This window comes from Ambystoma mexicanum, chromosome 8 (genome assembly GCF_040938575.1).
Source record: "Ambystoma mexicanum isolate Mex_15411 chromosome 8, UKY_AmexF1_1, whole genome shotgun sequence".
Taxonomy (NCBI): Eukaryota; Metazoa; Chordata; class Amphibia; order Caudata; family Ambystomatidae; genus Ambystoma; species Ambystoma mexicanum.
The window spans coordinates 1,715,669,421-1,715,697,010 of NC_090929.1; the positions used below are offsets into that span (position 1 = coordinate 1,715,669,421).

General features: G+C 52.9%; 1 protein-coding gene across 1 annotated transcript in view; it reads left to right on the forward strand.

The window, feature by feature from the left end:
- LOC138473482 (deleted in malignant brain tumors 1 protein-like) overlaps positions 1-27,590 on the forward strand; it is a 122,081-nt gene that overhangs the window by 15,629 nt on the left and 78,862 nt on the right. The window contains exon 2 of the mRNA XM_069612126.1: positions 14,821-15,135. Coding sequence (XP_069468227.1) covers positions 14,821-15,135 — 315 coding nt within the window. The remainder of the gene's footprint in view (positions 1-14,820; positions 15,136-27,590) is intronic.

Consider the following 27,590-nt stretch of genomic DNA (forward strand, 5'->3'; position numbering starts at 1 on the left):
TCTGCTGCCCTCCATCTCCACCTCCTCATGTTCCCTCTCCTGCCCACCATTCCCACCTCCTCATGTTCCCCCTCCTGCTGCCCTCCATCTCCACCTCCTCATGTTCCTCCTCCTCCTCATGTTCTCCCTCCTGCTGCCCTCCATCTCCACCTCCTCATGTTCTCCCTCCTGCTGCCCCCCATCTCCACCTCCTCATGTTCCCCCTCTTGCTGCCCTCCATCTCCACCTCCTCATATTCTCCCTCCTGCTGCCCTCCATCTCCACCTCCTCATGTTCCCCCTCTTGCTGCCCTCCATCTCCACCTCCTCATGTTCCCCCTCCTGCTGCCCTCCATCTCCACCTCCTCATGTTCCCCCTCCTGCTGCCCTCCATCTCCACCTCCTCATGTTCCCCCTCTTGCTGCCCTCCATCTCCACCTCCTCATGTTCCCCCTCTTGCTGCCCTCCATCTCCACCTCCTCATATTCTCCCTCCTGCTGCCCTCCATCTCCACCTCCTCATGTTCCCACTCTTGCTGCCCTCCATCTCCACCTCCTCATGTTCCCCCTCTTGCTGCCCTCCATCTCCACCTCCTCATGTTCTCCCTCCTGCTGCCCACCATCCCCACCTCCTCATATTCTCCCTCCTGCTGCCCCCCATCTCCACCTCCTCATGTTCCCCCTCTTGCTGCTCTCCATCTCCACCTCCTCATGTTCTCCCTCCTGCTGCCCACCATCCCCACCTCCTCATATTCTCCCTCCTGCTGCCCCCCATCTCCACCTCCTCATGTTCCCCCTCTTGCTGCCCTCCATCTCCACCTCCTCATGTTCCCCCTCTTGCTGCCCTCCATCTCCACCTCCTCATGTTCCCCGTCCTGCTGCCCTCCATCTCCACCTCCTCATGTTCCCCCTCCTGCTGCCCTCCATCTCCACCTCCTCATGTTCCCCCTCTTGCTGCCCTCCATCTCCACCTCCTCATGTTCCCCCTCCTGCTGCCCTCCATCTCCACCTCCTCATGTTCCCCTTCCTGCTGCCCTCCATCTCACCTCCTCATGTTCCCCCTCCTGCTGCCCCCCATCTTCACCTCCTCACGTTCCCCCTCCTGCTGCCCTCCATCTCACCTCCTCATGTTCTCTCTCCTGCAGCCCTCCATCTCCACCTAATCATGTTCTCCCTCCTGCTGCCCACCATCCCCACCTCCTCATGTTCTCCCTCCTGCTGCCCTCCATCTCCACCTCCTCATGTTCCCCCTCCTGCTGCCCTCCATCTCCACCTCCTCATGTTCTCCCGCCTGCTGCCCTCCATCTCACCTCCTCATGTTCTCCATCCTGCTGCCCTCCATCTCCACCTCCTCATGTTCCCCCTTCTGCTGCCCTCCATCTCCACCTCCTCATGTTCCCCCTACTGATGCCCCCCATCTCCACCTCCTCGTGTTCTCCCTCCTGCTGCCCTCCATCTCCACCTCCTCGTGTTCTCCCTCCTGCTGCCCACCATCTCCACCTCCTCATGTTCCCTCTCCTGCTGCCCTCCATCTCACCTCCTCATGTTCTCCCTCCTGTTGCCCTCCATCCCCACCTCCTCATGTTCTCCCTCCTGCTGCCCACCATCTCCACCTCCTCATGTTCCCCCTCCTGCTTCCCCCCATCTCCACCTCCTCATGTTCTCCCTCCCGCTGACCTCCATCTCCACCTCCTCATGTTCCTCCTCCTGCACTCTCCATCTCCACCTCCTCGTGTTCTCCCTCCTGCTGCCCTCCATCTCCACCTCCTCATGTTCTCCCTCCATCTGCTCTCCATCTCCACCTCCTCATGTTCTCCCTCCTGCTGCCCTCCATCTCCACCTCCTCATGTTCTCCCTCCTGCTGCCCTCCATCTCCATCTCCTCATGTTCCCCCTACTGCTGCCCTCCATCTCACCTCCTCATGTTCTCCATCCTGCTGCCCCCATCTTCACCTCCTCATGTTCTCCCTCCTGCTGCCCTCCATCTCCACCTCCTCATGTTCTCTCTCCTGCTGCCCTCCATCTCCACCTCCTCATGTTCCCCCTCCTGCTGCCCTCCATCTCCACCTCCTCATGTTCCCCCTCCCGCTGCCCCATCTCCACCTCCTCATGTTCTCCCTCCTGCTGCCCTCCATCTCACCTCCTCATGTTCTCCCTCCTGCTGCCCTCCATCTCACCTCCTCATGTTCTCCCTCCTGCTCCCCACCATCTCCACATCCTCATGTTCCCCCTCCTGCTGCCCTCCATCTCCACCACCTCACGTTCTCCCTCCTGCTGCCCTCCATCTCCACCTCCTCATGTTCTCCCTCCTGCTGCCCTCCATCTCCACCTCCTTATGTTCCCCCTCCTGCTGCCCTCCATCTCCACCACCTCACGTTCTCCCTCCCGCTGACCTCCATCTCCACCTCCTCATGTTCCCTCTCCTGCTGCCCACCATCTCCGCCTCCTCATGTTCTCCCTCCCGCTGCCCACCATCCCCACCTCCTCATGTTCTCCCTCCTGCTGCCCTCCATCCCCACCTCCTCATGTTCCCCCTCCTGCTGCCCTCCATCTCACCTCCTCATGTTCTCCCTCCTGCTCCCCACCATCCCCACCTCCTCACGTTCTCCATCCTGCTGCCCACCATCTCCACCTCCTCATGTTCCCCCTCCTGCTGCCCCCATCTCCACCTCCTCATGTTCTCCCTCCCGCTGACCTCCATCTCCACCTCCTCATGTTCCCCCTCCTGCTGCCCCCCATCTCCACCTCCTCATGTTCTCCCTCCCGCTGACCTCCATCTCCACCTCCTCATGTTCCCCCTCCTGCTGCCCCCCATCTCCACCTCCTCATGTTCTCCCTCCCGCTGACCTCCATCTCCACCTCCTCATGTTCCCCCTCCTGCTGCCCCCCATCTCCACCTCCTCATGTTCTCCCTCCCGCTGACCTCCATCCCCACCTCCTCATATTCTCCATCCTGCTGCCCTCCAGCTCCACCTCCTCATGTTCCCCCTCCTGCTGCCCTCCATCTCCACCTCCTCATGTTCCCCCTCCTGCTGCCCTCCATCTCCACCTCCTCATGTTCCCCATCCTGCTGCCCTCCATCTCCACCTCCTCATGTTCCCCCCCCTGCTGCCCTCCTCTCACCTCCTCATGTTCTCCCTCCTGCTGCCCTCCATCTCACCTTCTCATGTTCTCCCTCCTGCTGCCCACCATCTCCACCTCCTCATGTTCACTCTCCTGCTCCCCACCATCCCCACCTCCTCACGTTCTCCATCCTGCTGCCCACCATCTCCACCTCCTCATGTTCCCCCTCCTGCTGCCCCCCATCTCCACCTCCTCATGTTCTCCCTCCCGCTGACCTCCATCTCCACCTCCTCATGTTCCCCCTCCTGCTGCCCCCCATCTCCACCTCCTCATGTTCTCCCTCCCGCTGACCTCCATCTCCACCTCCTCATGATCCCCCTCCTGCTGCCCCCCATCTCCACCTCCTCATGTTCTCCCTCCCGCTGACCTCCATCCCCACCTCCTCATATTCCCCATCCTGCTGCCCTCCAGCTCCACCTCCTCATGTTCCCCCTCCTGCTGCCCTCCATCTCCACCTCCTCATGTTCCCCCTCCTGCTGCCCTCCATCTCCACCTCCTCATGTTCCCCATCCTGCTGCCCTCCATCTCCACCTCCTCATGTTCCCCCTCCTGCTGCCCTCCTCTCACCTCCTCATGTTCTCCCTCCTGCTGCCCTCCATCTCACCTTCTCATGTTCTCCCTCCTGCTGCCCACCATCTCCACCTCCTCATGTTCACTCTCCTGCTGCCCACCAACTCCACCTCCTCATGTTCCCGTCCTGCTGCCCACATTCTCCACCTCCTCGTGTTCTCCCTCCTGCTGCCCTCCATCTCGCCTCCTCATGTTCTCCCTCCTGCTCCCCACCATCCCCACCTCCTCATGTTCTCCCTCCTGCTGCCCTCCATCTCCACCTCCTCATGTTCCCCCTCCTGCTGCCCTCCATCTCCACCTCCTCATGTTCTCTCTCCTGCTGCCCTCCATCTCCACCTCCTCATGTTCCCCCTCCTGCTGCCCTCCATCTCCACCTCCTCATGTTCTCCCTCCTGCTGCCCACCATCCCCACCTCCTCATGTTCTCCCTCCTGCTGCCCACCATCTCCACCTAATCATGTTCTCCCTCCTGCTGCCCACCATCCCCACCTCCTCATGTTCTCCCTCCTGCTGCCCTCCATCTCCACCTCCTCATGTTCCCCCTCCTGCTGCCCTCCATCTCCACCTCCTCATGTTCCCCCTCCTGCTGCCCTCCATCTCCACCTCCTCATGTTCCCCCTCCTGCTGCCCTCCATCTCCACCTCCTCATGTTCCCTCTCCTGCCCACCATTCCCACCTCCTCATGTTCCCCCTCCTGCTGCCCTCCATCTCCACCTCCTCATGTTCCCGCTCCTGCTGCCCTCCATCTCCACCTCCTCATGTTCCCCCTCCTGCTGCCCTCCATCTCCACCTCCTCATGTTCCCCCTCCTGCTGCCCACCATCTCCACCTAATCATGTTCTCCCTCCTGCTGCCCACCATCCCCACCTCCTCATGTTCTCCCTCCTGCTGCCCTCCATCTCCACCTCCTCATGTTCCCTCTCCTGCCCACCATTCCCACCTCCTCATGTTCCCCCTCCTGCTGCCCTCCATCTCCACCTCCTCATGTTCCTCCTCCTCCTCATGTTCTCCCTCCTGCTGCCCTCCATCTCCACCTCCTCATGTTCTCCCTCCTGCTGCCCCCCATCTCCACCTCCTCATGTTCCCCCTCTTGCTGCCCTCCATCTCCACCTCCTCATATTCTCCCTCCTGCTGCCCTCCATCTCCACCTCCTCATGTTCCCCCTCTTGCTGCCCTCCATCTCCACCTCCTCATGTTCCCCCTCCTGCTGCCCTCCATCTCCACCTCCTCATGTTCCCCCTCCTGCTGCCCTCCATCTCCACCTCCTCATGTTCCCCCTCTTGCTGCCCTCCATCTCCACCTCCTCATGTTCCCCCTCTTGCTGCCCTCCATCTCCACCTCCTCATATTCTCCCTCCTGCTGCCCTCCATCTCCACCTCCTCATGTTCCCACTCTTGCTGCCCTCCATCTCCACCTCCTCATATTCCCCCTCTTGCTGCCCTCCATCTCCACCTCCTCATGTTCTCCCTCCTGCTGCCCACCATCCCCACCTCCTCATATTCTCCCTCCTGCTGCCCCCCATCTCCACCTCCTCATGTTCCCCCTCTTCCTGCTCTCCATCTCCACCTCCTCATGTTCTCCCTCCTGCTGCCCACCATCCCCACCTCCTCATATTCTCCCTCCTGCTGCCCCCCATCTCCACCTCCTCATGTTCCCCCTCTTGCTGCCCTCCATCTCCACCTCCTCATGTTCCCCCTCTTGCTGCCCTCCATCTCCACCTCCTCATGTTCCCCCTCCTGCTGCCCTCCATCTCCACCTCCTCATGTTCCCCCTCCTGCTGCCCTCCATCTCCACCTCCTCATGTTCCCCCTCTTGCTGCCCTCCATCTCCACCTCCTCATGTTCCCCCTCCTGCTGCCCTCCATCTCCACCTCCTCATGTTCCCCTTCCTGCTGCCCTCCATCTCACCTCCTCATGTTCCCCCTCATGCTGCCCCCCATCTTCACCTCCTCACGTTCCCCCTCCTGCTGCCCTCCATCTCACCTCCTCATGTTCTCTCTCCTGCAGCCCTCCATCTCCACCTAATCATGTTCTCCATCCTGCTGCCCACCATCCCCACCTCCTCATGTTCTCCCTCCTGCTGCCCTCCATCTCCACCTCCTCATGTTCCCCCTCCTGCTGCCCTCCATCTCCACCTCCTCATGTTCTCCCGCCTGCTGCCCTCCATCTCACCTCCTCATGTTCTCCATCCTGCTGCCCTCCATCTCCACCTCCTCATGTTCCCCCTTCTGCTGCCCTCCATCTCCACCTCCTCATGTTCCCCCTACTGATGCCCCCCATCTCCACCTCCTCGTGTTCTCCCTCCTGCTGCCCTCCATCTCCACCTCCTCGTGTTCTCCCTCCTGCTGCCCACCATCTCCACCTCCTCATGTTCCCTCTCCTGCTGCCCTCCATCTCACCTCCTCATGTTCTCCCTCCTGTTGCCCTCCATCCCCACCTCCTCATGTTCTCCCTCCTGCTGCCCACCATCTCCACCTCCTCATGTTCCCCCTCCTGCTGCCCCCCATCTCCACCTCCTCATGTTCTCCCTCCCGCTGACCTCCATCTCCACCTCCTCATGTTCCTCCTCCTGCACTCTCCATCTCCACCTCCTCGTGTTCTCCCTCCTGCTGCCCTCCATCTCCACCTCCTCATGTTCTCCCTCCATCTGCTCTCCATCTCCACCTCCTCATGTTCTCCCTCCTGCTGCCCTCCATCTCCACCTCCTCATGTTCTCCCTCCTGCTGCCCTCCATCTCCATCTCCTCATGTTCCCCCTACTGCTGCCCTCCATCTCACCTCCTCATGTTCTCCATCCTGCTGCCCCCATCTTCACCTCCTCATGTTCTCCCTCCTGCTGCCCTCCATCTCCACCTCCTCATGTTCTCTCTCCTGCTGCCCTCCATCTCCACCTCCTCATGTTCCCCCTCCTGCTGCCCTCCATCTCCACCTCCTCATGTTCCCCCTCCCGCTGCCCCATCTCCACCTCCTCATGTTCTCCCTCCTGCTGCCCTCCATCTCACCTCCTCATGTTCCCCCTCCTGCTGCCCTCCATCTCCACCTCCTCATGTTCCCCCTCATGCTGCCCTCCATCTCCACCTCCTCATGTTCTCCCTCCATCTGCTCTCCATCTCCTCATGTTCTCCCTCCTGCTGCCCACCATCCCCACCTCCTCATGTTCTCCCTCCTGCTGCCCTCCATCTCCACCTCCGCATGTTCCCTCTCCTGCTGCCCTCCATCTCACCTCCTCATGTTCCCCCTCTTGCTGCCCTCCATCTCCACCTCCTCATGTTCTCCCTCCTGCTGCCCTCCATCTCCACCTCCTCATGTTCCCCCTACTGCTGCCCTCCATCTCACCTCCTCAAGTTCTCCATCTTGCTGCCCCCCATCTTCACCTCCTCATTTTCCCTCTCCTGCTGCCCACCATCTCCACCTCCTCATGTTCTCCCTCCTGCTGCCCACCATCCCCACCTCCTCGTGTTCTCCCTCCTGCTGCCCTCCATCCCCACCTCCTCATGTTCTCCCTCCTGCTGCCCTCCATCTCCACCTCCTCATGTTCCCCCTCCTGCTGCCCACCATCTCCACCTCCTCATGTTCCCCCTCCTGCTGCCCACCATCCCCACCTCCTCATGTTCCCCCTCCTGCTGCCCTCCATCTCCACCTCCTCATGTTCCCCCTCCTGCTGCCCTCCATCTCCACCTCCTCATGTTCCCCCTCCTGCTGCCCTCCTCTCACCTCCTCATGTTCTCCATCCTGCTGCCCCCCATCTTCACCTCCTCATGTTCCCCCTCCTGCTGCCCTCCATCTCCACCTCCTCATGTTCTCCCTCCTGCTGCCCTCCATCTCCACCTCCTCATATTCTCCCTCCTGCTGCCCTCCATCTCCACCTCCTCATGTTCCCCCTCTTGCTGCCCTCCATCTCCACCTCCTCATGTTCCCCCTCTTGCTGCCCTCCATCTCCACCTCCTCATGTTCCCCCTCCTGCTGCCCTCCATCTCCACCTCCTCATGTTCCCCCTCCTGCTGCCCTCCATCTCCACCTCCTCATGTTCCCCCTCCTGCTGCCCTCCATCTCACCTCCTCATGTTCCCCCTCCTGCTGCCCCCCATCTTCACCTCCTCACGTTCCCCCTCATGCTGCCCTCCATCTCCACCTCCTCATGTTCTCCCTCCATCTGCTCTCCATCCCCACCTCCTCATGTTCTCCCTCCATCTGCTCTCCATCTCCACCTCCTCATGTTCTCCCTCCTGCTGCCCCCCATCTTCACCTCCTCATGTTCCCCCTCATGCTGCCCTCCATCTCCACCTCCTCATGATCTCCCTCCTGCTGCCCACCATCTCCACCTCCTCATTTTCTCCTTCCTGCTGCCCTCCATTCCCACCTCCTCATGTTCCCCCTTCTGCTGCCCACCATCCCCACCTCCTCATGTTCTCCCTCCTGCTCCCCTCCTCTCACCTCCTCATGTTCCCACTCCTGCCCACCATTCCCACCTCCTCATGGTCCCCCTCCTGCTGCCCTCCATCTCCACCTCCTCATGTTCGCCATCCTGCTGCCCACCATCTCCACCTCCTCATGTTCTCCCTCCTGCTGCCCCCATCTCCACCTCCTCATGTTCTCCCTCCTGCTGCCCTCCATCTCCACCTCCTCATATTCTCCCTCCTGCTGCCCTCCATCTCCACCTCCTCATGTTCCCCCTCTTGCTGCCCTCCATCTCCACCTCCTCATGTTCCCCCTCTTGCTGCCCTCCATCTCCACCTCCTCATGTTCCCCCTCCTGCTGCCCTCCATCTCCACCTCCTCATGTTCCCCCTCCTGCTGCCCTCCATCTCCACCTCCTCATGTTCCCCCTCCTGCTGCCCTCCATCTCACCTCCTCATGTTCCCCCTCCTGCTGCCCCCCATCTTCACCTCCTCACGTTCCCCCTCATGCTGCCCTCCATCTCCACCTCCTCATGTTCTCCCTCCATCTGCTCTCCATCCCCACCTCCTCATGTTCTCCCTCCATCTGCTCTCCATCTCCACCTCCTCATGTTCTCCCTCCTGCTGCCCCCCATCTTCACCTCCTCATGTTCCCCCTCATGCTGCCCTCCATCTCCACCTCCTCATGATCTCCCTCCTGCTGCCCACCATCTCCACCTCCTCATTTTCTCCTTCCTGCTGCCCTCCATTCCCACCTCCTCATGTTCCCCCTTCTGCTGCCCACCATCCCCACCTCCTCATGTTCTCCCTCCTGCTCCCCTCCTCTCACCTCCTCATGTTCCCACTCCTGCCCACCATTCCCACCTCCTCATGGTCCCCCTCCTGCTGCCCTCCATCTCCACCTCCTCATGTTCGCCATCCTGCTGCCCACCATCTCCACCTCCTCATGTTCTCCCTCCTGCTGCCCCCATCTCCACCTCCTCATGTTCTCCCTCCTGCTGCCCTCCATCTCCACCTCCTCATGTTCCCCCTCCTGCTGCCCACCATCCCCACCTCCTCATGTTCTCCCTCCCGCTGCCCTCCATCCCCACACCCTCATGTTCTCCCTCCTGCCCACCATTCCCACCTCCTCATGTTCCCCCTCCTGCTGCCCACCATCTCCGCCTCATGTTCTCCCTCCTGCTGCCCTCCATCTCCACCTCCCCATACTGCCTCTCCTGCTGCCCACCATCTCCACCTCCTCATGTTCTCCCTCCTGCTGCCCTCCATACCCACCTCCTCATGTTCTCCCTCCTGCTGCCCTCCATCTCCACCTCCTCATGTTCTCCCTCCTGCTGCCCTCCATCTCTACCTCCTCGTGTTCTCCCTCCTGCTGCCCTCCATCTCTACCTCCTCGTGTTCTCCCTCCTGCTGCCCTCCATCTCCACCTCCTCATGTTCCTCCTCCTGCTGCCCTCCATCTCCACCTCCTCATGTTCTCCCTCCTGCTGCCCTCCATCTCCACCACCTCATGTTTTCCCTCCTGCTGCCCTCCATCTCCACCTCCTCATGTTCCCCCTCCTGCTGCCCCCATCTCCACCTCTTCATGTTCTCCCTCCTGCTGCCCACCATCTCCACCTCCTCATGTTCTCCCTCTTGCAGCCCACCATCTCCACCTCCTCATGTTCCCTCTCCTGCCCTCCATCTCCACCTCCTCATGTTCCCTCTCCTGCCCACCATCCCCACCTCCTCATGTTCTCCCTCCTGCTGCCCACCATCTCCACCTCCTCGTGTTCTCCCTCCTGCTGCCCACCATCTCCACCTCCTCATGTTCCCCCTCCTGCTGCCCTCGATCTCCACCTCCTCATGTTCCTCCTGTTGCCCTCCATCTCCACCTCCTCATGTTCTCCCTCCTGCTGCCCTCCATCTCCACCACCTCATGTTTTCCCTCCTGCTGCCCTCCATCTCCACCTCCTCATGTTCTCCCTCCTGCTGCCCTCCATCTCCTCCTCCTCAGGTTCCTCCTCCTGCTGCCCTCCATCTCCACCTCCTCCTGCTGCCCACCATCTCCACCTCCTCGTGTTCTCCCTCCTGCTGCCCTCCATCTCTACCTCCTCATGTTCTCCCTCCTGCTGCCCACCATCTCCACCTCCTCATGTTCTCGCTCCTGCTGCCCTCCATCTCCACCTCCTCATATTCTCCCTCCTGCTGCCCACCATCTCCACCTCCTCGTGTCCCGCCTCCTGCTGCCCTCCATCCCTCTTGGAGATTTCTCCCATTTTCCAATTCATGGACTCCCTTAACGTAGATTAGATTTAATGGTTTTGCCAAAAGGCTTCAGCGTTCACTTCACAGGTCTTGCTTCTTCTTGGCATAGAAGGCACACAGGGGTTTCTGTGCTAGTTTAGAATGTCCAGATGCCCCCTTTCCATGACCTAGGCGAGTGCCGTCTGTAACGGGCCCCCCATTGCTGCTTGTCTGCAGTGGTTCTGTCTTTTATTCTGGAATGCCATGATGTTGATAAGTGTGTAGGTTCAGCGCCAGGACCCCAGCCTTGCAGTATTCTTTGATGAGGACAGGACTGTGCTTACGTCCTTCTTTGGTGGGTGCCAGTATGTCATTCTGAGCCCTTCATTCTCAGAGCTGGGGCCTGGGATTCCTCCAGTAACGCAGGGAAGTCCTTGATAGAGAGATTGAAAAGGGTTGGGCTGAGGTTGTAAACCTCGTCTCTTTCCTCGCTTCTGTTTAAATGGCAGAGATTAATTATTGTTAAACTTCACTTTGCATCTGATTGATTTAAAAAAAATTGAATTATTTTATGTCATAAGTCTCCCGATAACACCCCCCCCCCCGCCACCCCCCGGCCCCACTATTCAAGTCTGCTGTAGTTTAAGACTTCATGCAGGGTGCAGACCAAATCAAGCACTGTTTGAAAATCGATAAAACAAATACATATTGATTAACTCATTTTCACCCCATGCATGCTACCTCATAGCCTGTCATCACCATCCACACACCCTTAACCTCTGCCACCAAGTCCACCACTCTACCTCATAGCCTGTCATCACCATCCACCCACCCTAAATTAACCTCTGCCTCCAAAGTCCACCCACTCTACGTCATAGCCTGTCACCACCACCCACCCACTCTAAATTAACCTCTGCCACCAAAGTCCACCCACTCTACCTCATAGCCTGTCATCACCATCCACCCATCATTAACCTCTGCCACCAAAGTCCACCCACTCTACCTCATAGCCTGTCACCACCACCCACCCACTCTAAATTAACCTCTGCTACCAAAGTCCACCCACTCTACCTCATAGCCTGTCATCACCATCCACCTACCCTTAACCTCTGCCACCAAAGTCCACCCACTCTACCTTATAGCCTGTCACCACCACCCACCCACTCTAAATTAACCTCTGCCACCAAAGTCCACCCACTCTACCTCATAGCCTGTCATCACCATCCACCCATCCTTAACCTCTGCCACCAAAGTCCACCCACTCTACCACCAAAGTCCACCCACTGTACCTCAGCGCCTGTCACCCCACCCACCTTACCATAACCCATCACCTTCACCAATCCACACTAGCTCAAGTCCTTATAACCCTACCAAGCAGCCCTAGCCCCCCAAAGTTATGCCCCACGCCCACCATACCTCATGCCCGTTGCCCCCACCCTCACTACTTCAAACCCTGTCACTACACTCATCCCCTGCCACACGCCCACGCTAGATTATCCCCAATCACCCCCACCTGCTCACTGTACGTTATCCCCTGACACCCCCACCCACATTACTTTACCCCTATCACCTTAACCTGTTCACCCATACACTCTATCCCCTGCCGCATGCCCGACCTACGGTATCCCCCGACACTTCACCTGCCCACCCGCCCCATCAGCCCAAGCCCTACTTCATCCTACGTCACATGCTTTATCCTCCATGAGCCCTATACCCGCACACCCCGATGCATCCTCTGGAACTGGATTTGATGTCTTGAGAACAGCTGTGGACAGTCAATCTGTCTCCTTTCTTGTTCCCAAGAGTGATGTTACTGGAGCAGAGAGTCCGGCTGAGATCAGCGCAGTCTCCTCTGCCTTTTACTGCCTTTTTATTTTATGAGTTGCCATGGCATCGCGCTCATGATACCCAGCTCGGGTTTAGGGTGGCACCTGATGTCTGGGAGAACGCACCTGCTTCCCGGAATGCCTTTTGGCAGTTCACTGGTGGATGCAGGCAGACGATGTAACGATGAACCCAGTAAAAACTGACCTCATGGTCCTGTGGAATCCAACGGCCTAGGGCCTGTTATCTTCTGGCCCAATCAGCTTGACCCATGGCCACCTCTGTGATCAAGAAATTGTGCGACTCGATTGACACAGGTTTGGCCACAAAACCTCATATCTGTGCCATTGGCAAGAGGGTTTCTTGTTGGGAAAGATGTTCTCATTTCTCGTGTTTCCCAATAAGGTGCAGGTCACAAGGCTCCTGTTCTGCCTCGCCTGGACATTTGAATCTCTCTCTCTTGGCCTTCCTACACATGTGACGAGTCTCCTTCAGAGAGTCCAGACACACCTGCTCGACTTCTTTTGAAGCTCTGATGGCATGCTCAAGTCCCACCGGCCTTTCATGCTCTCTGCTGCTTCCTGTGGAAGGCAGAGGGGCAAGTAAGGAGCTGCTACTGCTTCTCTCTGCATGCTTTCATCTCGAGACACTAATCATGGAGATCAAGTTCCACATGATGACTTCCATCACCTCCTGGGTCTTCCAGTCCCACCCCACCACAAGGGCTAGATACAGAGGAGCTGGTGAAGTGAATGTCTCCTTGAATGCTGCTTGTCTCTGCATGGCCCTCTTGAGATCCTCAGGAGATCATTACAAGCCAGCCTCTTTCAGACTTAGGGCCTCATTATGACCCTGGCGGTGCCAGTAGAGCTGCGGGTGCCGTTAACCCCATACTGCCTCATTACGAGGTCCGCTCGTGGGACCCGCTCAGATTGCCTGGTTTTTAACGGGCCGTTGTTAGCATCCTCCCCATTCCCATTGAGCCCTATGGGGGCTCAAATGGGAACGGGGATTCACCGGGTCTGGGTTCCTTGAATGGGGAAATACCGGGCCCTCCTAGGTCCGAATGGCCCGGTATTTCCCGATTCAGGGAACCCGGACCCGAGTTTGGGGGGTAGCCATGCCCTTATTAAGGGCATGGCTACCTCCAAACTCGTAATGAGGCCCTTAGTTTCCTTTCTATTAATACCTCTGTCTTACTTCTCTGTGAACTATTTCTAGCGCCTGGAAGCTGCCTTACCCGAGTCAGTGTGCTCTAAAAAACACACTGACTCGGGTATATATTATAACATATTTTATAGCATAACAGTCAGTCAGTCAACACACGGTTATTCGATGTAAAACCTTCACGTTAATACACAATAAAGACAATCATAAGATTGGCATGAAGTATTATATAGAAAGAGGACCAAAGCCAGAATGAGAGCACTGCTCCCAGCCCCCAACAGTAGAAACACAATCTAAATACAATTAGCAGTTGAGTTTAACAGCTTCTTTCTCAGCAGCCGCGGCCTGGGTGTGTAAGGGGCGGTTCTGGGCTGTGCCTGAGAAACAGCCGAGCAGTGAGAGGACCCATCCGCCCCGCCTCATTGAGGATTGGCTTCCGGTGAATGCTCCGGAAGTGTTTTCTTTTAGTCCAAATCCCATACAGTGCAGCATGGTTTCTCTAGCCTCACAGCCCTAATGAGGGTGTGATATGTACTCAGCCTCCTGGGCTTCGGGAGGACGGGGTAGGGCCGGGTCAAGAGGGCAATAGGTTTATTGTCTCGTCCGACTAACAGTTTTCCAAATTGCCATCCAGTCCCCCCAAAACTGTGAGGCGGACTCTGCCCCTGGATCCCGCTGTCTACCCCCTGTAGATCCCTTGCTGCCAATTGCCCCCCTTCTTCTGTTGTTATCTCCCTGCTCCCTTTTTCTATACTTCCCTCACTGAGTCCTTCCCCCATGTCTGCGCTCAATCAATAACCTAATGATGATTTGTATTTTTGTTAATTATAATTTCTGTCTTTAAATATGTGCAAAACAAGCCCCTGTACTACGCGTCTTTGCTTATTCCAACCAAAATGCAATTGTTTTTTCTATCCAGCTTGAATTTTCATTTCTGACCTCATTGTGAGTATTGTGGTCCTTTACAGCAGGTCTGACCATATATCCTCTGCAATAACATTGGGAGGAAATGCAGTAAAGTTGGGGTACTTCAATTGCCACATGTTTCACTGCACACCACACAACCCATAATGCAGCATTATTATTGCGCGCGGTGCTTTACTGCCCTCTCGCACCGCTTGGCTCCAACTTCTGGAGATGACATCTTGTAGAAACAGAGAAATGCACAATGCAGCTATCGCACTGAACACACACACACACGGTGCAAAGACACACACACACACACACACCACACACACGATGCACACACCACACACACACACACACACACACACGCACACACCACACACACACGGTGCACACACACACCACACACACACGGTGCACACACACCGTGCACACACACACACACGCACACACCACACACACACGGTGCACACACACACCACACACACACGGTGCACACACATCACACACACACGCACACACCACACACACACACTGTGCACACTTCGCCATCACCTGGCACAGGCTTTCCATCACGTGTCCCTGTTTCCCATTGGAATAAAGCTGACTCCCTTTCCGTGTGTGTTCCTTGTCTTCAGAGGAGCTGGACCTGCGCCTGGTTGGCGGGGAGCACCGATGCGCCGGGCGAGTTGAGATCCTCTACGCTGGTTCCTGGGGGACGGTCTGCGATGACTACTGGGACATGCCTGAAGCAGAGATCGTGTGCAAGCAGCTTGGGTGCGGGGGTGCTGTTTACGCCACAGAAAAAGCCAGCTTTGGCCAGGGCCAAGGCCCTATTCTCATGGATAATGTCAACTGTCGGGGAGGCGAGCCCAACCTGTGGGCTTGTTCACACAGCGGCTGGGGACATCACAACTGTTTGCACTCATCGGACGCCGGGGTCATCTGCTCAGGTAGGTTGGGTGTTTCTCTCCCAAGTCCTTGTCGGGCTCCAATGGCTGCCTCCCAGTTGGGACACGAGTATGGGTGCAAGATTGAAATGACTGACTCTTGGCGCTGTATGTCTGGGTGCGGGTGCAAAGAGCAGGGGGCTTTGCGAAATCTCAAAGGGTGCAGTAGCAACTGAAAGTCCTTAGTGTCTCTTAGAGCACAACAGACAGATATGTGGCATTTACAATATGGCGTGGCCATGTCTAGCACTTACTTCATTTCCTCAACGGCCGGACCTCCTCCTTTCAAGATGTGGCCCTGCCCAGGGTAAGGGCCACCCCCGCATTCCTCTCCGGTGCCTACAGACTTAGAACTCATAAAGGGTTTCTGCCAACCTGCCTCGTTAGAGCCCTGCCCAGCATCATTCTCTTAGTGGACGAATACGTTTTTACTGCATTTTTGTTGCTGTTTTTCCTTTTTTACCACAAACCTGCAGATGGTGAGTTGGGGTAAGGTATATAGTGGGTCGGGGAGTTGAAGGGGGTGGTCGGGTGGTCTCCCCCCACTGTTCGTGGTAAAAAAAAAAGGGGTACATCGGCAAAAGAAATGCAGCAAAGATTCATAGAACTATTGGAAGCAAGTGAGTCAGTCTACATGGAGACTGTGTACCCATGGGTCCCTATGGTATAGGGTGCAGTACCCCACTCGCTGACTAGACACATAACTCTGCCATGCACGCTCTTCTCAGTACTAGTGTGAGAGCATTCCCTGAGCTTGAGTGGCTGCTAACAACTTCTGGTCTTTTTCTATCGAGATGTCACTGTGCAAGGGCCTTCCAAGGACATTCACTTGCACAGGGACCAGAGAATAGAGTAAGGTCCCTGACACTCGCCTTCCTCCAGAAAGGGATTTAATGTACAGACAAAGGGCAACAGTGCAATGGAGATGTTAAGTGGTAAGAAACGTTAGGCTGCAATGTTTGGGCTCCCTGGCGACCTACACACGGTCCTTAGTCTAAGTCCATGTGTTCATGTGATGTGAGACGCTCTTGGATGTACCAGCATCACCGTATCCTGTGTCCAGGTGGATTGTAACCGGGAGAATGGGGCTTCTTCTTTAAATGTTTCAGTCCTATTGGTCTGCTGTTCTACTTCATTAAAGTGAAGATCTTAGTTACAATATATTTCAGTGCTAAGAATTATGCCGAGAAAAAGGTTTCTTGTAATGTATTTTGGAATTTGTAAATATGAGTACCACTAATTCAATTCTTACAAAGGACGCCCCTGGCAGATTAAAATACCTTTTTGTTTGTTGCGCTAAGGAAAGATAGCAGGCCTTGTTTGTTAGACTAAAGCATAACTTGCTTTATTTAAGGAGTAAAAGTGTTGCCCGTCTTCCTTTGCTGGCTTCTAAGCGCACACAAGCTACATCCTGAGTGTTTCTCAGCCTACTACAGGAATTCGTTCCAGATGCTTTGAGCTCTTTAAAAAAAACCAAGCATGTTTCCAGAAGAGCGGCCTGCGCATTCTCAGTAGGACACACACTTCATCAGAGTCCCATCAGATTGGCTGCTGATAAGTAGCAACTGGCCCAAAGATCTGGTAGGTCAGATTCAGATCTCAGACCATTTGTCTCCAATCTCACCCCCGGCCCTGCAAAAGATGCAATTGTGTCTGTTTCCCATTGGCGTTAAGGGGGGACGGGGTGGGGCGGGCATTGGTTAGTCCTATTTTGTCCATGTCAACCAGTATCTCAGAACCTCATTGCTCCTTGCATACATGTACTTTCAATACCCTCAGAGATTAAGAATGCGCAAGTTGCATGAGGCCTCGCGCAAGGCGCTCTCCAAAATGTATTGTGTGGTCAACATGTTGTAAAGGTCAGGTCTTGTCGCAATCTGCCATAGTAAAAGGTGTTTCTGTTGCTCAAAGGACTGACATTCTACTGTTTCGCTGTATCGTCCCACAACTCTGCCAGACTATATGTGTTTGTATGTGTATTTTAGAAAGAGCACTGTCCATGCATTAGAGAGAACAGGATGGGAACGTATACCAGGCAATCCCGGGTGAAAGTAATCCACGGACAGTGGGTCCTAAAACACACCTAGAAACTCCCTCAAGTTATTTTCTGAACTGCAGGAGCTTAGGAGGGACAGGGATAGTATTCCGCCATACCGGGGGAAAAGTTTCATTTCAAGCCTTGGGATGGTTTGGCTCCTGGTGAGTGCCTTGCACCACAGCAGGCACATTTGGCAGCAAGGTAGGCAGGCTTTTGGGCGGTGGTTGGCATGTGTAAGCTGCATGCGATTAGGAAGAGAATCCTAGCAGAGAGAGGGAGCTAGTGTAGGTCAAGCAAAATGGGGCTGATGTGCTTGAATATCTTGGAATCTGTTATCAGGCCTGCCCGAGCATGACGGAGCGCCTTGGGGGGCGCCAGATGTGCAACAGGGAACCCATCAAAGATAGTGATTACAGTGAGGGCCTGCATCCTTGTCCAGAGGTCCTGTGGCAGGAGGAACCGCTTCATCTTGCAGAGCGGTGGGAGCGAATCTGCTGCTGGAAGAAGCGTGGACCCACCCACCGCATGTCCTTCAGCACCTTTACATGATTTCCTTTCTGGATGGATCCCCAAGCAGGATACATTGTATTTTGGTTAGGGTGAGATTTGGGTGTGTGCTTGTCATCCACATTTGAATACTGGCAGGGCATTCACGCGTGCGTTTGCTGGCAGGGGAGCGGTACACTCTAAGGTACCAATGGGTATCGTTCGGCCTTTGCTGTGGAGAGGTTTGGATCATTGGCGCGCTCATGTACAGGTTATGAATCACTGGCCAGAGGGCTTTGCGCCCTGATGCCTGCCGGCTATGGCGCGGTAGAAATAAATAAATACATACGTGTTTGGCCTTGTGGAGCTCTGCTGGTAACCGGGTGGCCGCCAGGTCTGGATGTGCCCGTCTGACCACCTTGGTGTCTGTCTGATAGGTAAGTGGAGACCCATGCCAGAGAAGCTGATTCCTTGCGGAAGAGGGCTGGTCAAGGTATGGTGGTCGAGTATGAAGAAGGCAGCAGAAATGTCCCCCAGTAAGAGCACGAGGCGAGAGCCTCCCTGTGCCCATGATCCGGAGGGCGTCGCCTATGACCCTAATAGCAGCGGTGACCCCAGATTGGAACTCCCAGAGCAGACAGTGGTGGCTCAGCTGGCCATGCGGTTTATTGGCTACTCTATGCTCAATGGTTTTACCACACATTGAAGCTGGTGATTTGCCGGTAGTTGAGAAGGTCACAATGGGTTTTTAAGGAGTGGGTGAATCATTTCTCTTTTTAGGTATCTTGGGAAGAGGTCCAGACTGTGCAAGTGGTTCACTATTTGGAGGAGAATGGCGACGACGTGTACCACGATATTTTGTAATTGTGGAGAAATGTAGGACATTGGCCTTCATTACGACCTTGGCGGAGATCCATGGTGCTATTTGCACCACGGTCCATGGCGCTAAGCTGCCAACTACGCCATGGTGGTTGGCGGACTTACCGCCCCATTCCGACCTTGGCGGGGCGGTAAGTCCCCAATCCCCATTTACCCTTCCACATTCCCATTTTTGCCCCATAGGGTATAATGGGAGTGGGGAAGGCGTTAATTACGCCACCGTAAATTACGGTGGCGTAATTAACAACAAGGTCCCTTAGCGCCATGGATTTTTCCGCCTGCAAGAAGCAGGCGTAAAAATCACCATGGCGCTACGGGAACTCGTACTCAGGCGGAAAGGGGCGCCATGGTTTACGCCGGCGTAAACCCCTTTCCGCCAGGGTCGTAATGAGGGCCATTGTCACTCACGCGTTTTGTTCAGAGCCCTGGGAGTTATGGTGGTGAAGGCAAAGCAGGGTTGGGATAGGCAAGGTGGGCTTGTTATTAGAAGTGTGGCCTTTTAGATGCATCAATGTGTGTTATCTAATTGTGTCGGATGTAGTGATGTAGACATGATTGAAGAAGTTGTATTTCTCCAGGGACTCTGCTATTTCTGGGTCTGGCATTGTTTGATTACAGCAGAAAGGACGTTGCACCGGTGCAAGGCTGCCACAATCGCTGTGGAGTATTAGGATGCTTTGGTGATGAGTATGTGAGGTGTAGCACGTTGTGCCTTGAGGTCGAGGGAGGTTCTCAGTCAGGCTGGCGAGATGGCATGCCCTCGGATGATGTGTTTGTTGATGGAAATCCCTAGCTGTGGGGGGGGGGGGTGTTGAACTCTGGTATGACGTCGTTGTAAGGGGGCATGTATTTTGGCCAACTTCTTTAAGGTTTGCTTGAGGGCTCCCACACACTCCTTGACTAAGAATGTTTAGTTCTCCTTTTAGAAATCAAGAAATCCCAGAATGACTCTGATGATGTCTCTGAGACGCTTGTTTGATGTGTCCTTGAGCTCAAATCTAGAAACTTTAATAACATGGTTCTATTTCACTCTTCCAACAGATACCGGAATCATCGCAACTACCAAAGTCCCAGGTAACTGAAAAGAAAGAATGGGAGGGTTTCAGAAGATGAGACATTCACTGTCTCGCAATCTGTCCGATGCTACAGTGCCCGCTCTTAGAATGAGGACCGCTGGAGCTGGCCGATCTGCTCTGCTCTCCAAAATTGCTTCTATTGGTTGCCACTCCCATTTTTTAATTTTTGTAATTTATGAATTGGCCTTACATAAATACAAATGAACAGTTGAGAGTAAAAACATCATAAAATCATCATAACATCATAAAACACGCATCCTGAGAACTGACTAACTGACTAACCTTCCTAAAATAAGGATTGCCTTATTTACATCTTTTCAGGGCAACATTGAATGTAATACTATACTTAATAACATATTTGCATTCAGAGGCCATATAGTTACTTAAGATGGAACTTCAGGGGCTGATGTTTCTTTCATTGGAATGGGGCCGCTGTTCCCAATAGTTTTAATGAGGCTGTCAGCGACACTTCATGGCCACTAACCACCCTAGACCCAAAATCACACGGCATGACCGAATGCACTGAACAGCATAGCCCTGGCATTACGAAGAGCCGGACACATCACCACACTATGCTCTCCAGGCTGCATTACTTGACAGAGGACAACCCAACCAATCAGAATCTCCATTACCGCGAATACATCATTTCCTCCAGTCATGATAACGGTCGGTCTGAATCGGAGGAACTGCATCCTCCAATATGGATTGGCAATTGCCACTCCCGTTCCCTCCCCACCTCCCTCACCTAACCATATCTCTCAAGCCCCACCTCGAGCAAGATGAGAACATTGTCCACTAATCACATGGCCATATTTCTATTCAAGTTTGCATGCTACTGCGGCCGTTGCTCAGGGTGCTGTCATTTGTGGACCACACCAATAAAACAGTGGCCCTTCTTCTAGCTCCAAAGGTTATTTCCACTTACTGAAAAAAAATGAAATTTTCTTTTCTGTTTACATTCATTTAAATGTATATATGTGGTTGCTACTGAAATATTTTATTTTTTATTTTAATTTTATTTGTATTCAGTCCCAGAAGAATTTGTATAGATTGCAAATTAAAGTAAGAAAATCAGAGAATCCCAAAATTTCTAAAAACGTACAATCAAGTCATAGGGCCTCATTATGGGTGCAGTGGTAACTGTGCTGGCACTACCGGCGGGTTTCCTCCGGACCCGTAAATATTTACCGGCGGCTGACTGCCCGGTGCCACTGGGAGATTACAACCCCTGAGGTCCAGAAAGTCAGGAGTCGGTAAATTGTAATTTCCCCATTCCCATACAGTGCCATAGGACTCATTGGGAATGGGGAACCCGGAAGCACTGGCAGCGTTGTTAACGGTGCCGATACTTCCGTGACGGTCTGCTTACCGCTGCCGCTGTGCCCATAGTCATCCTGTACAAAGGTTATCGTGATTTATACCTCTTGTTTTGTTGTAGCCACACCTAATCAGTTTATTCCTAGTGTAACACGTACAATCTTGCAGCTAATATATCTGCGGGTCTGTAAAAAACAACTAAAAACAGTCATCGGTCATCATATGTATACAGTGCATGCCATAGTGCCTAATGTACATATATATTGTGTATATAAAACATTAAATAATCAATAGTCATAAAATTACAATAGAATGGGCCAGAGTTACCTCATAGAGCCACCCCGTAAAATCAAATCAATTAGAATTAGGCCGGTGTTTTTTGGTAATGCGCCATGACCGGTACACAGCAATGGGCCTCATTAGAAGGTTGGAGGTAACCATGCCGCTTTTAGTGGCATGATTGCCTCCATACCGCAATCCGGGCCCGGGTTCCTCGAATGAGGAATTACCGGGTCATCGCAAAATTGGCGGACCCAGTAATTCCACGTCTGAGGAACCCGGACCCGGTCCATCCCCATTCCCATTCGATCCCCCATAGGGCTCAATGGGAATGGGGATGGAGCTAACAACGGGCCCGTTAATGACGGGCCCGTTGTTAGCTCCCTGGTCCCCTCGCGGGACCCGGTAAGGACGCCTGGTTTTTCCAGGCGTCCATTGCGGGTCCCGCGAGGAGACCTCGTAATAGGGCAGAACGGGTTTACCGGCACCGGCACCTTTGCCAGTGCCGGTAAACCCATTCCGCCAACCTTATAGTGAGGGCCAGTGTTTACACTTTCGGTCTTGGTATCAAGGCAGTATTTCCAAAATGCCTCCTCTCTGGACTGATAGCTCATATTGGGCACTGTGAAAAATAAACAATGGCAACTGGTTTATACGTAGCCTCCGTCAAAAACTCTGCCCCACTGGGTTTGGGCACTGTCTCAAATATCTGAAGGTTGGAGGAAACTGTGCACCACCCCTGAGACATAGTTGTAGGGACGCAGGGTAGCCAAATGGGGGTAGTTGTTGATCCAATCCCACTGCTTCAATTTACATTTAAAAATATTTTTTAAAATATCATACCTGGTTCCTCTATTAAAGTCGGGACACCATCCGATACTCTTATATGGCTTGGTAATTAGTGAGTCAAACCTCTCTTCCCTGTGGCTATGACAAGAATTCTGGCCAGGACCCAGCAGCGAGAGTAACCGACATTTCCGCTTGTTATGGATTGGCACGTGCAGTAGTCCCTATCTGATCAAAATCTGGCCCTTAAGAGAGACTAGCCCCAACTCCAGTCAGAGGTATTCAACTGTGGTGGTACGGCTCAGCTCAAGGACGAGCTTCCAAAAGGAGCCCTCAATCAAATCCAGCCAATGCAAGTCCCCCATGGCCAGTTCCTCCAGCCCATAAAGTACCAGGGGCAAACGGATTGGCTGTATAGGGTAGGTATCCCCTCCAAGGAGAACCCAACCGTATTTCTTGCAAAATTGCCAGTTGGGTAATGCGTAAACCCTGACCTTCTGGGCGTTTTTTATGCACGAGTATGTTCTACTGGCACTCATTTCTAATCCTAAGTATGGGTATGAAGTAACATAGTCAACCCTCCCAAGATTGGTAATGAAACAGGGGCACTGCACCCCATTGGGTGAGACCACCATGACCTTAGTCTTCCCATGTTAATACTCAAGTCACATTCGGCTGCGTATTGGACCAAACATGCCTTTAGCTGTGCTATCGCTCTATTTTAGCACAACTAAGTCATCGGTGTAGAGCAGACACGGGATGGACCTCCCGCCTCTGGTGGGGCAACAGCCGATGCCTGGAACGAATCGGCCCAGGAGATCAGACATGTCTATGTTATAGAGCAGTGTCGCAATCGTGCATCCCTGCTTCACCCCTTTAGTAATTGTAACTGGTGCAGACACTCCCTCCCTTTGCGTTCAACCGAACACGTGCTTGAGTATTCGAGTGAAGACCTTTTAGCACATTGACAAGCCATTTTGGGCACCCCCAGGATACCCTTTAAAACCACAGCTTCTCACGGTTGACCCCGTCAAACGCTGCTTGAAAATCCACAAAAGTGATGTTTAAAGTGGTACCAGCGGGATCCATCGTCCCCTTTATCAGGGCTTCCAAGATCTTGAGGTTGTGTGACATACAGCACCCTGGACGGAAACCCATCTGCATAACTTGCAGCCCTTGGGATTCCTCCACCCTGGCCTGAAGCGCCCCCAGGACAAGAATGGAGACAATTGTCCATGTAACGTCAAGTAATGACAGCAGTCAATAGTTCTCCACAACAAACGATCACCCTTTTTATAAACCGGGACAAGGACAGCCTGCTGCCATGATGCACAGGCCTTATCAAACAACATTTTAAGTATGCCAGCCCACTGATCGGGCTTCTCTTTTAATACCATGTTGGCTAGGCCGTTTGGACCAGGGGCCCTAGAGTTTTTAAGCTTTTGAATTACAGCTCGGATGTCAACTTCGTCGAAGGTCATAGGCCACCCCCTGATCAAATAATCCGGGGGTGAAGCCGCAGTGCTGGCTTCACTATTCCCACATACGTCCCCCCATCCATTCCAATTCCTGTATAGGGTTTAGGATACGTTTCTTACAATCCCCCTTAGTGTCAGCCAACATGCTCCATATCTTCCTAGGATTACAGCTTCGAAGCGCCAAAATCATACTCTCACGAATTAATAATAGATAACCTCCAGCGCTTGAGCCTTCCTTGGTAGTTTTTCTCGATGCACCTCACATGTGAGTACAACTCAGGCACTGACAGCCCGTGGGCATGGGAACTATTTTATAATCTGCCTAAGTAATGGGAATAGAAAACACATCAGCGAAAGTGCCTGCTCCAAGATTTGTCACATAATATTAATTTAAAAATATGTGCTTCTCTAGTTGTATTTGTTAGGTATTTGGGTGATGGGGTTGGCACTTTGGTGGTCATTACAAGTTTCCTGGCATCCCACTGGGATTATCAGCAGGATAAGATAGTCACTTGTCTGTTCCTCTACTCTTCCCTTCTCTCCCCTCCCCTATACCTTCCCCCCTTCCCCCTCCTCTTGTCATTCTTACACTGCAGCAATTGTCGTCAGGCATAGTAATGTTACTGCTAGTCTTGTCTCCTTGTTTCCTTCCTCTCCTCTCCCTTATGTTCCATGCACTTGTACTATCTGCTATGATATAATAGTTATTCTCACATTCTGATTTGTTTCAAGGACCTGTTTGAATGTAACTGTATTTCTCCCATGTTCCCTCCCTCCTTGATGCGCTTTGAAACGCATGTAAGCGCTATACAAATAAACAATCAATGCGGGCAAACGGACCTACCGTTACCGGCACCTGATGTCCCGGAATTACCAGGATATTACAAGTGCTGGCAACGGCAGCCATTCCCCATTCCATGGAGGACTCCATGGGGGATTGCCAGTATTACCGGCACCGGTAATACTGGCTGTTTCTTGCCAGTGGGGGCCTGATTTACCTAAAGCTCTTGGCCAGAGGCAAATCAGTCAACCCCCTCCGCCAGACTTGTAGTTTGTTCCCCATCCTAAACTCTCCTCCTGTGCGCCCAGGGGAAGCTATTCGCTACCTGATCCTGACCCTGGGGGTAGTGTTCTGAGGGTGGATCACATTTGAAGGAGATGGCTGTCAGAGGAGAGTGGTGTCTCCAAAAGTGTAGAGGCGGTATACTCCTCTTTCTTGTGAGGAAGATCCTTTCATTCCGGATTCTTTAATGGCCTTCTGTCATTACTTAGAACCATCTAATTGTAAAACTCTGAGGAACACTCTGATTAAACATCTTCATGTACACATGGTAAACCTAGAACATGTGAAAAATCTGATGTTTATGGTGATGGTAATTTTATTGCAACTGTTCAACCATGTGATATAAAATCCATTGAAACTTCACTGGACTCCAAGTCCCAGAAAGCCTCAAGTACTGTGACGAAGAAGAGGAGCAAGGAGTTCATGTAGAGGAAATGTGACCATAAGAACACTATGCAGTCTAGTTGTCATAACTCTAACCAGTTGCACAGAACCTTTACAGTTCCAAAGTACCTGCAGCAAGTGGGACTGGAGGAACACAGAAGGAGGGAGAAGAAAGACTGCAGAGTGCGCGGAGCGGGAAGCATGACCAGTGGCAGAGGAAATCCCACAAAGGAGCCGTAGGGAGAGCCGCTCGCCTGAAGCATGTTGGCAGCGTTTGCGACTGGAGGAGAGGAGCTCGGGAGGAAGAGAGAAAGCAGGCGGTGCTCAGCAGGTCTGTGTAAGGAGTCACAGGTCTTGGCGGCGAAGGACAGAAAAGACAACGCAGAGACCCAACGAGACTCTGCCTAGAAGGAGACCTGGCCCCTCGCAAACACTCTTCAGCAGCCGTTCGATGGACCAGTGCGTTGGCCTCATTGCATAGGGGGCCCCAGACATACCAATATGATAAAAAGCACTTTGAAAGTACTTTAGAATACCGGCGCAATAGAATTGGAAGGAATAGCCGAATATGCTACGAATCCCCCACGACATGGGATGTCAGTTGGGAGAAACCTGGAACCAACATTGCCAAGAGAGACTGTGAAGGAAATAAAGAGGCAAAATGTGTACAATTCTCCTGACGCAAGATGTCAGTTGGGGGAAACCTGGAACACTCATTGCCAAGAGCCAAGAGAGATTGAAAGAGACGTTGACAGATAGAGCTTGAACAAGCTCTCAGACATGGAATATAAGTTTGGGGGAGATTGGTACAAGTAACAAGAAGTCAACATGTGCGTGCTACTGAAGAAGCGCAATTGTGTAATACTGAAGCAGAAAGTGAATGTTTCAGAGAAGCCTGATAAGGGTATTAGGTAGTGAAGCCTTTTTGGAAGGCGATACCTGGCAGGAGAGTTCACCAGGGGATTTAAGTGAACCAAAAGGGGAATATGGCAGGAGGGTAAATCAGGATATCAACAGTTTTCATTTGAGGAGTGTCCTGGTAGGAGAGTCTTCTGGGAAACTCACTATGAATTTGTGTTGAAAAAAGACTTGCTCGTGTTAAGTTCTTGCTTCCTTTGAACATTTTGTCAACCAGAAACATTGAAAAGACTTTCCTTTGTCCATACTTGTATTTATGTTGTGGGAAGTGTATTTGTTTTGCCACTCTACAAAATAGTAAAGACTTTCCTTGGCCTTATTTCAACCTGCATTGTGGACAAGACATTTTGTGTTGCCCATGTGAGAGACTAGGAGAAACGTTCTCTTTACCAATTAATCTTAAGTATTAGGTAAAAGAGAGATTTGTAATGACTTTAAAAGACTGTTTTTGACAGAGAACATTGTGAATAATTTACCTGAAATAATCCAGGGGAAGGGATCCAATCCTTGGATACCATAGGGGTTTTGATTGAAGTTATATTTTTGAGTTATTTCACTTTTCTGATGAGTTGAACTTTGAAACATTTGCCATGCAAATTTTGCTTGTATGCATTAGTGTGAGGGTCAGATTGAATTTGGACACAAGATCATCTTGCTTTCGTTTTAGTTTCATAGGAAGAGACTTTCACATTAGGATGGGGAAAGTAGGCCTTTATCAAACCCCTTTCTTTTAATAAAATGGCTAACGTTGAAAATGATACCTCTTTTTGTCCATCTCTCATTTCTGACTCCTCACAGTGATCAGAGAGAATGGAGCCCAGTTGTATCAAATGGTCATTGGTCATGTGAGTGAGGTTGAGATCATCAATGATAGCAACATGAAAGTTGGTTGTGAGAGATTTGCATAGTAAGTCAAAGTCCGAGAAGAGACTTGGTGAAGGGTGCAAGATGCTCCCTCACTGTGGGGCTCTGCTTTCTGGCCTTCTACTTTAGGTCCCCTTCCCTGCACAGTCAGCAAGGTAAAAAATCTTGGGGTTTTTCTCTCTGACTCTCTCTCTATGACAACCCAAGTTGCGGCTGTATGTCAAGAAGGCCACTATCAACTTAAGATCCTGAAGAAGGTCCTCCCTATGATACCTGAACCTCTTCGCCCTCCGGTAGTTGTGGCATTGGTCCTATCTCGCCTGGATTATTGTAACTCTCTGTACCTGATTGGTCTGGTACAATGGCTGCAACGATTACAGAACCTCGTGGCTAGGCTGGCTACGGGCACCACATATGGAGCTCACATTTCTCCGGAGCTGCTCTCGCTTCACTGGCTGCCAGTAAACCAATGCATCCATTTTAAGGCTATGTTCATTGTCCATAGGGCTATTAAAGGCCTAGGGGCTAAATTTCTGCAAGCTAAATTCCTTCGTTACTACCCTGCACGGGATCCTGGCTCCTCTACCGCCGACCTCTTGGTCGTTCCGAGGTTTCGGCAGACCAGGATAGGTGGTGGAGCCTTTTCCATAGCCGCGGCTAACCTATGGAACGACCTGCCTTTTGGACTGAGGAAAATGTCTAATCATCTAGCTTTTAGAAGAGCACTTAAAACAACCCTCTTCTAGGCCTTTCTTGCTGCGGCTCAGTACTGCTGGTTCTCATCTCCCTCTCTAGCGCCATGATGTCTTCGGGGGACCGGGTGCCGTATAAATGAATATAACATAACATAACACATAACATAACATAACATAACATAACATAATGAGAGG